The 9,359-nt window shown below is 42.1% G+C and overlaps 1 protein-coding gene across 4 annotated transcripts in view; it reads left to right on the forward strand.

Moving 5' to 3' along the window:
* The window catches only part of LOC101938251 (tubulin alpha-4 chain), a 13,942-nt gene extending 5,520 nt beyond the window's left edge, over positions 1–8,422 (forward strand). For 2 of the 4 annotated variants that reach the window (XM_065566956.1, XM_065566968.1), the window contains exons 3-7: positions 3,249–3,399; positions 3,509–3,731; positions 4,508–4,656; positions 5,071–5,751; positions 6,716–8,422. In XM_065566956.1, the coding sequence (XP_065423028.1) occupies positions 3,704–3,731; positions 4,508–4,656; positions 5,071–5,751; positions 6,716–7,009 (1,152 nt within the window). In that variant the 5' untranslated portion in view covers positions 3,249–3,399; positions 3,509–3,703 and the 3' untranslated portion in view covers positions 7,010–8,422. The remainder of the gene's footprint in view (positions 1–3,248; positions 3,400–3,508; positions 3,732–4,507; positions 4,657–5,070; positions 5,752–6,715) is intronic. The other 2 variants (XM_042849340.2, XM_065566962.1) reach the window with 1 other exon arrangement.
* The last annotated feature ends 937 nt before the right edge of the window (positions 8,423–9,359 follow it).

Raw genomic sequence — 9,359 nt, forward strand, 5'->3', positions numbered from 1 at the left:
CAGTAGAGGCATCCAAAATCATTAGCCACTTTTGAAAATTTAGATCATATTAGAAGATGTGAGCACCCATTCAATGGTGCCCACAGTCCTAGTTATGACATCGTACCCCTGCTGATCATCAGTGGTTTGTGTCACAGACCCCTGACCTCACTGACAGGACAAGGGAGAGACTCGTGCTATTTATCACAGAAAGCACATGAGATTTATAGTGTGTCAAATACAGGCTGGGAAAAACAGTGAGGCAAATTCATCCTGGGTGGAACTCCATTACATCAGTGGAATTACAAAGAGGAGGAATTTGGTCTTACACCTCTTAACTATTTGGTGCCTGCTGTTTATGATTCTGTGTCTTTACTTTAGTAACATAGAATGGTTCTCATAATAGGAATCTAGAAATGACACAAAACTATGAGAAATGTAAAAGAGGTCATAATTTCAGGAACATAATTAACAAACTTTTTTCTGATTATTTTTAACTTAACTCCTCATTTATGTCCCATTCATCCTTCTGATTCTCATCTAAACTAAAATCCCTTTACACTGTGCTGGCAGTATAAAGCAGCCTTCAAGTGGGTGTAAACATAATTTATTCCCACTTTAAGGCTGTTTTACCCTGCCACAGTGGGATAAAAGGGGTTTAGTATAAATGAGAATCAGGCCCAGTCTGGGTGTGAGAAGGGTAGCAACCCCTCCAAAACATATAGTCTGAAAGAGAAATGGTCAAAGGACCTGATTCAAAGCCTACTGAAATAAACGGAAGCACTCCCATTTTACTCCCACTTCAATAAGCACAATTGAATTAGCCATTATTCCATGGAAACGCTCATGCTTACAATTAGCAATAGCATATTCTGTCCATAGGACTCCTGAAGAACTATGATGGGAAGAAAACATTTCCAATTAATTTCCTTTCATTTTGGTCCCTACAATTATATTTAAATTCTCTCCTAGTACAGGGCTTTGCTCTGGAGTTCCATCCCCCAGTACACACACAGCTTCACCATCTACTTAGATGGCTCTAACAACATGTGTGGACTTATGGTAGTGAGTACATATGAAAAACAACAAGGTAGCTGCTACCTTGAAGATAAGACTCTACCTCAATACAGATGAAGCCTAAATCAGACTATGCTCTAAATGTCTGCAAACTGTATAGGGTCTGGTCTTCTAGTACTGTAGTGCGGATACAGTTAATAAGAGCAAATGTGAACCCCAGACTGTTAGACGAGTTTGGAGTAGGGTCAGGATTTAAATATCCTACAGAGATCAGTTTACTATCCCTGGGACTCTGAGGAAGGTCCACTCTCTTCATTGTTAAAGGAACAGTAACTTATTTTAAAGCCATTTACTTTGAAACTCCCCATTTCAAATCTCTTGCTTCTCTTGGCATTTCTCCTGTGTCAGTCAGAGCATTTCCAAATTGTAGCAAGTGTAGCGAAGAAAAGGGTTTCATGCAAATCTGCTCTGCCATTGGGATTCATCACAGGGAGCTGATTCAAAAGGTAGAGTTAAGATATTCACTGGAAAGGAAAAAGATCTGATTAGGGGAAAAGGAGGCAGATCTGCAGCCTTTATGAGGCACAAGTCCTATTATGAAATGAATAACTCTCCAGAACAAGCTCCCCGCTGTGTGAGAAGATATAGAAAGAAGGTTGATTACCAGAAAACAGCTCCTGTCTTCATATGAACTGGGTAGAGGTTTTTCCTTTTTTGATGAATGAGCTGGCATATTCAACTTACACCTCTACCCCGATATAACGTGACCCGATATAACACGAATTCGGATATAACGAGGTAAAGCAGTGCTCCGGGTGGGCGGGGCTGCACGCTCCGGTGGATCAAAGCAAATTCAATATTACGCGGTTTCACCTATAATGCGGTAAGATTTTTTGGCTCCCGAGGACAGCATTATATTGGGGTAGAGGTGTATTTACAGACTGTGCTCATTATAACAGCAGGAGAAGACACGGGCCAGAAAACAGAATGAAATCCTACCTCATCTGACTCTTTCACTCACTAAAAACAAAAACAAAAATCTTATTTGTGTTTAAATAAAAATAGAACATGGCTTCACTCCTAGCTTTGGGTTTGGTTCTTCAAAACCTGAGACATGGTCAACAAGGTTTTATAAAATATGGTTGTACCTTTAGCTCAGGTTGGCTAATCTGTCAGGGAGTATAAGCTAAAGCTTGAGTTAGCACAACTTGTCCATGACTGCTCTGCTGTGTGGACCCAGGCTAGCGCCACTTGAATTCCCCACCATGTGCCCAAGCAGGACAGAGAAGTTCTACCATAATTCACTGAGAAAGAAATCATATTACATCACAGCTTGCAGCATTGTAAAGAACCATGTGATATGCCCCCAGAAGTTTTAATGCCATACGAGTGAGTGGAGCATCAACATGGACACAAGAGATTGAGTGGTGTTTAACAGTGTGGCTGCTCTCATTTGAGCTAGTTTAACTCCAGAGGAGTAATTCAAGTGTAGATAACACAAGTTCACGCTGCAGTGAAGACATACCCTACGACTGACTAGGAAGTGCTTGCTAAAATATCTTATGTTTGAATATACCTCATCCAGCAGCAGTGCTCACCCAAAGGGCTTTTTGTAATTCTTACTCATTGGTGGTCTATAGCGCAACCTTCGGGGCAAGAGACATTTATTTTGTTTAGCATTTAATTATTTTTGTTTTGTGTTTATGTAATTATAGTGCCTTGCTGACATGGCAATAACCACTTTGGAAATTAGTTAAATATATATACATGTGCTTGCTCAAAATATGCTTCAATGACACTGACAGCACAGCCATGTCTAAACGTGCAGGGTGCACACTTGTAAGTGTGTGAGTATGAGCTCTCAGGAGATAAGATCTTTCACATGTGAAACTAAAGTGCCAAGGGAATGAGGCTGAGTCAACAACTCCTTGAGCTGGGCCCTGATGAAAGCAGTTTTCCCATCCTCCAGTCCAGTCTCCCAGTTGAGGGCTAAGGGCTCAGAAGACACCTCACCCCTGTTGAGTTATATATAGTTAGAAAATGCTGCATGCTGTGTCAGGTCCCAGCCAAGAATAAAAATAAATGGACCTTGCACATGCTGTTCATTTGGGATCTGTCACAGTGTATACATGTTTGTGTGCGTATATGTATGCGTATACATGAGGGCATGTATTTGGTGTACACAGGTATGTGTGTGAGTACCTGAAAATCTCCATTTTTCTTTGTGATTTGCTATTTATGTCCTTGTATAGCTCTGCAGAAAAATACATTCGCCATCCTATTTGTAAATAAGAGTTGGAACTTCTACTACAGGCAGAGAACAGAGGCTAGGCCCCATTTCCATGGGTCCATGTGCACACCAGTTCCAGTTGGGTATGTGAGGTTGGAGACTCCAAACCAGAGGTTGGTTTGGGATTTCTGAATGCAGCTATGACACGCATATGTGACTATCAGAAGGGAGAAGGGTTGATGTGTATTAATTCTTCTGACCTGTGCTCTGTTCTCCCTACAGCGTGAGTGCATCTCTGTTCATGTTGGCCAGGCTGGAGTTCAGATTGGCAATGCATGCTGGGAACTTTTCTGTCTGGAACATGGCATTCAGCCAGATGGTACCTTCAAGAATCAGTTCAACAAGGTCAACAATGATGATTCCTTTGCCACATTTTTCAGAGAGACGGGCACAGGAAAGCATGTGCCACGGGCTATTATGGTAGACTTGGAGCAAACTGTAGTAGGTCAGTATAGAATTAACAATGGAAAATGGAAAAGATCCTACTCTTATGTGGGTCAGGGCTGGGGTCTAGCTGTCTCCAGCGTATTGGTGGGGCAGTCCCTTCTTTGCATTTCAGTATGACCCCATAACTGGGATAAAGTTTTTAATGCCAGGCAGTTATAAACACTCATCTCTCAAAGGAGATTAAGTCTACTGATGAGAGAAGGGGAGAACACTGAATAAACTTTCCCATAAGTGCCCCACCTTGCTGTCAGCTGAGTCAGGAGGTTAACATTGCTAAGTATGCTAAGAGTACCTCTCCTCATAAGATCCTCTAACTCTGATCTTGTTTGGGGTGATATTTTCCTTTGCCATTTGGGTGTAGTTCAGATTGGAGACATGAGAAGCTGCTGGTGGTGATAGGTGTTTCCTGAGAATTTCCCATCCCTTTTTTCTGCAAATCTCCTCTCTTTTCTGATGACTTGCCCTCTGGCCAGGTGATTTCATTCCTGGCCAGGCACAAGTCATTCCATAAATTGGCTAATTCTGCTAAGAGAAAGAGACTGGCTTATAAAGCAACAGTCACTTCTCCCTTCAGAATTTAGAGAGCATCATCTCTGTGACATACCTTCATTTTTGTACAAACTCAAGGATATTTCTAACACCCTGGTCTCCCATGTTACGTGCCTGCCAACAAACAGCACTGCCAATTAACAACTATTTGGGGAGTTCAACAAAAATCATCACAATTGGAGTGTGTCCATTCAAGGCTTCTTATGGTTTCTCTTTCTTGGACAGATGAAGTGCGGACTGGCACTTACCGGCAGCTTTTCCATCCAGAACAGCTGATCACTGGAAAGGAAGATGCAGCTAATAACTATGCCCGTGGTCACTACACCATTGGCAAAGACAGAATTGACTTGGCATTAGATCGTATCCGTAAACTGGTAAGTGATAGTACATCAGAAACAAGATTTGGGGTTGGTGAGTAGGTGAATAGGACATATATGTCAATTGGCAGCTCTTGTTTTGCTCCCAATAGTGTCATTGGTTCAGAGTAGAGATTGATTGTATTGTAGGTCAGTTCCCAGATGGATGGAAGACTCAGACAGAAGCCTAAGATGTAGGTTTCTGCAGCTTAAATACTTCACATTTATCACTGTAACAGCAAACCAGTAGTGATACCTATGGAGCCCACACCATTATGTAAGAGGTTGTTATCCAGTCTTTTCCCAGGAAGACCTGGGCTGATCTCTATGCTGTGTTTTGGACATAGATGTCCCAGCTTCAATCTCAGGATGCGCTCATGGAAGTCTCAGAGATTTAGACTGATTCCTTTTGTTCTCTGTTTGGCTTTTCAGGCCGATGCCTGTTCTGGGTTACAGGGATTCCTGATTTTCCACAGCTTTGGTGGGGGCACTGGCTCTGGCTTTACCTCCTTGTTGATGGAACGCCTCTCCCTGGATTATGGCAAGAAGTCCAAACTGGAGTTTGCCATCTACCCAGCCCCTCAAGTCTCCACTGCCGTAGTGGAGCCGTACAACTCCATCCTGACCACTCACACCACCCTGGAGCATTCAGACTGCGCCTTCATGGTGGACAACGAGGCCATCTATGACATCTGCTGTCGCAACTTGGACATTGAGCGCCCCACTTACACCAACCTTAACCGTCTCATCAGCCAGATAGTCTCATCAATCACTGCCTCTCTGCGCTTCGATGGTGCCCTCAATGTGGATCTGACAGAGTTTCAGACCAATCTGGTGCCTTACCCTCGCATCCACTTCCCCTTGGTAACATATGCACCCATCATCTCCTCCGAGAGAGCTTACCACGAGCAGCTGTCAGTGGCGGAAATCACCAGTTCCTGCTTTGAACCCAACAACCAGATGGTGAAGTGTGATCCACGTCATGGAAAATACATGGCCTGCTGCATGCTGTACCGCGGTGACGTGGTCCCCAAAGATGTCAACGTAGCTATTGCTGCCATCAAGACCAAGAGAACTATCCAGTTTGTGGACTGGTGTCCAACAGGCTTCAAGGTGAGAGGGACAGAGACACACTGGTACTGTATGTTAAGAGACATTGTCAAGTAGTCCAGCCCAAATTGTGATTTGAACTCTTGAACATTTTCCATTTGTGAGAAAAAGGAATGCTTAGAAGTGTGTGTGTGCATGTGTGTGTGTGTATGTGCATATATAATCTTCAGTGACACCTTTGGAGAATGAACATACCCTACTTACACAGTCTCTCAAGCAGTCACCTAACTGGCAGTCTGGAAAATGTCAACTCTATAAGAGTTAAAGTGTTTAGCAGATGGGGAGACTGTTCTCTAGACTAGTAATATATTTTGTTAAAAACAAGAGAATAAATTCTGGTAAGTGAAACATTAGGAGCATTTCTCTGTGAACTTTCTTTTTTTAAATAGCCTCCAGTTTCACATAGTTCTCCACACATTGTATGCTCCCCTTACTGCCTATGCAACATCACTGACTGGCCTGATTTCCAGACCAATGCTGTCAAAAGCAATAGATGGAAAAATTAATCTATTTTTCTCATACGTATTAATGGGCTCTGGATTTGAAGATTTGTAGGGGGAAACACTTACTGTATTAGTTCAGACAGAATAGCTGTGGGCTCAGTAAGCAGCAGCAGTTAAAAAAAGCAAGTAAGATGCTGGTGTGCATTAAAAGGAAAAAAATAAAGATGATTGTAATGATGATTATAATGTCTCTGTGCTCCCTGACCTCATGTCCAGTTTTGGTTGCTCTCCCTTGTTCTCCTGGGTTATAGCTGAGAAATGAATAGTCCAAAAAGGGCAACCTGGATGACTTTTGCCATTATGGTAATTTAATACTGTGGTTTCAGCCCCCTAACCCCTCTCTTTCCAGCCACGTATGAGGCTACTCTGACTTTTCCACCATGTTTATTTGACTTTTGTTGTCTCTCTGGATCCTCTTTTCTCCCTCACTCTTTTCCCTCCATCTTTCTTGTTCTTATTACCAGGTTGGAATCAATTACCAGCCTCCCACAATAACACCCGGAGGAGACCTGGCCCAAGTGGAACGTGCTGTCTGCATGCTAAGCAACACCACAGCCATCGCTGAGGCCTGGGCAAGGCTGGACCACAAGTTTGATCTGATGTATGCCAAGAGGGCATTTGTGCACTGGTATGTTGGTGAAGGCATGGAGGAAGGGGAGTTTGCAGAGGCCCGAGAGGACTTGTCTGCACTGGAGAAGGACTACGAGGAAGTGGGAACGAACTCATTTGGAGAAGAAAATGACGGGGAGGAATTTTGAAATACACTTTGCCCCTTGCTGCATGCAGGATTGTCTTTGTGTCTTTTTACTGCATGTGTCTGCATTCCTGTTTGTTTTATACACCCAACAGTTCCCATAGACTGAATATTATGAGGTCCATGTTCCAAGAATGCTCTTTCCTACCCCTCAAATCACGGGACAATGATCATATGAGATATGTCCACCTGCTCCTAAGTCATAATTCCTAGGAAGACAACAAACCTTAGATATCCTGCCAATGCACCCTGGGAGAAAGTTTCTTTTTGAGCCGAGTCCCACTGTATTATAATGTAATATCTACTATAATTTATTCATCTAAGGATTCACTCATGCATCTCCAATATCATTATTTGACAAGTTTTATTTGTAATATTTGCTTTAAAATGCTATATACAGTTGTGGCAGTGAGACTTTGAAAAGATAGAGGATTGCTATTGCAGGAACCAATGTTACTGAGCAGCAATGCTTATCCATAGGTTCAAATTAGTTGGAAGATAAGTCAATAAAGCCTTCCTAGTTTACAATGCTATGAGACCCCTCAGACTATTTCCTTCTCTTTCAAACATTTGATGTAGGACTCCCTGTTGTAGCTTTCTGAAAACTGTGTAAATGCCTCAGACAGGGCTTTTGCAAATGACAAAGGGTCTGATTTCTCCTTTGTATTAAGTCCCCTTTATATTGTCTTTGTGCTGTAAAGGGCCTTAAAGTTAGATTTACCCTTCCTTTTGGATCCCTTATCATACTAGAGCATATAAAGTAGCCTTAATATAAACAAGAATCATGCCCACAATTTTTAAATGTTCATGTGCTTGTTATTTTTAACGTTAAAAAAATACATCTATGACATTAGTCTTCATTCATGATCACTTATATGCAAAATAATAGAAGCTGTTTAACCTGATGGAGTCAAACCAAGATGGCTTTTACAAAGGGAAAGTCACACTTCTCTAACCTAAGTGGATTATCTGAAAAAGTTGGCATAGTAAATAAACAACTATTAAAACAAATAAATAACCAGTTTTTAAACAAGACATTGCCACTTCCCTCATGATCAACTGATAGGAAACAGAGATGTAGGGAGAGATTAATAGTGAAAGGCTTCAGGATATATTTTTAGAAATCATGCACAAAAACATTAAGAACATTAAGGTTGCAAAGTCAACCACTCAAAAGTTAAGAAATGCCATAATTAAGATGGTCTGTGCTACCTTAATTCATCCCCCCCTTGTGCATATGCATTATGATATTGTCTTTAAATACATGATCGCATCCTATTTTTCCCACAGGACCCCGGCCTCATTCAGTGCTCACTTAATGAGCAGCTATTTGATATTTTGTTTTCTCCTAATTTTTTAATGTGTGGCCCCTGGCTATATTTACTTCACAATATTAAACCCTGTTCTGATGACAGAATTATTCATTTCTTCATGGGCTTTCCGTATGCACTTATCATTGTAGAATCAGAGCTTCACACATATTAAATTAAATTATTTTCACAACAACTGTGTGAGTTGAAGGAATGGCATCATCCCCATTTTACAGATAGGAAACTGAGGCACAGAGTGATTAGGCCAAAAGTTTGCACTAATTTTGGGCGCCCAATTTGAGATGAACAGGACCTGATTCTTCAGAGGACTTATTATACAGACCTTTCTATGTTCAAAGCACAGCTCCCACTGACTTCAGTTGTAGCTTTGAATGCTCAGCACATCTGCAAATCAGACCTCAGGATATCAAGCTGGGCACCCTGAAAATGAGGAACACACAGTTAGTGACTACCTGTGAAAAGTTTGGATTAAGTGACTTGCCCAGAGTCACATAGGAACTTTGTGGCAGAGATAGAATCCAATTCTCCAGGGCAGCATTCAACTGCCTTAACCATGAGACTGTCCTTTCTCTTCCTGCAGTTCCCTGTCTCATTCACTACAGACCTTCCAACTCCTGCAACAAACGAGGAAGGGTCTGGTCCTATAGACAAAGTGTCCTTTACTATACTACCCTGATTCATCCCCAGAGCAGTTCTATCCTTCAGTGCACTGAATGAGGGAGAGGATTTCATGCTCTGGTTAGTAGGCCAAATATAATAAGCTGGAAAGCGTGATGTGGCCCCCGGGCCACCAGTTGCCCATCCCTGATTCAGGGCTTGTCTCCATTTACTGAGGATTGACGCTGAGGCGATCGATCCACCAGGGGTTGATTTAACGGGTCTATTGAAGACCTGCTAAATTGACTGCTGATTGCTCTCCCGTCGACTCCGGTACTCCACTGGAATGAGAAGCATAAGGTAAGTTGAAGGGAGAGTTTCTTCCATTGATCCAGCGCGGTGTAGACACTGCTATAAATTGACCTA

The sequence above is a fragment of the Chrysemys picta genome, chromosome 1 (genome assembly GCF_011386835.1).
Source record: "Chrysemys picta bellii isolate R12L10 chromosome 1, ASM1138683v2, whole genome shotgun sequence".
NCBI classification, from domain to species: domain Eukaryota; kingdom Metazoa; phylum Chordata; order Testudines; family Emydidae; genus Chrysemys; species Chrysemys picta.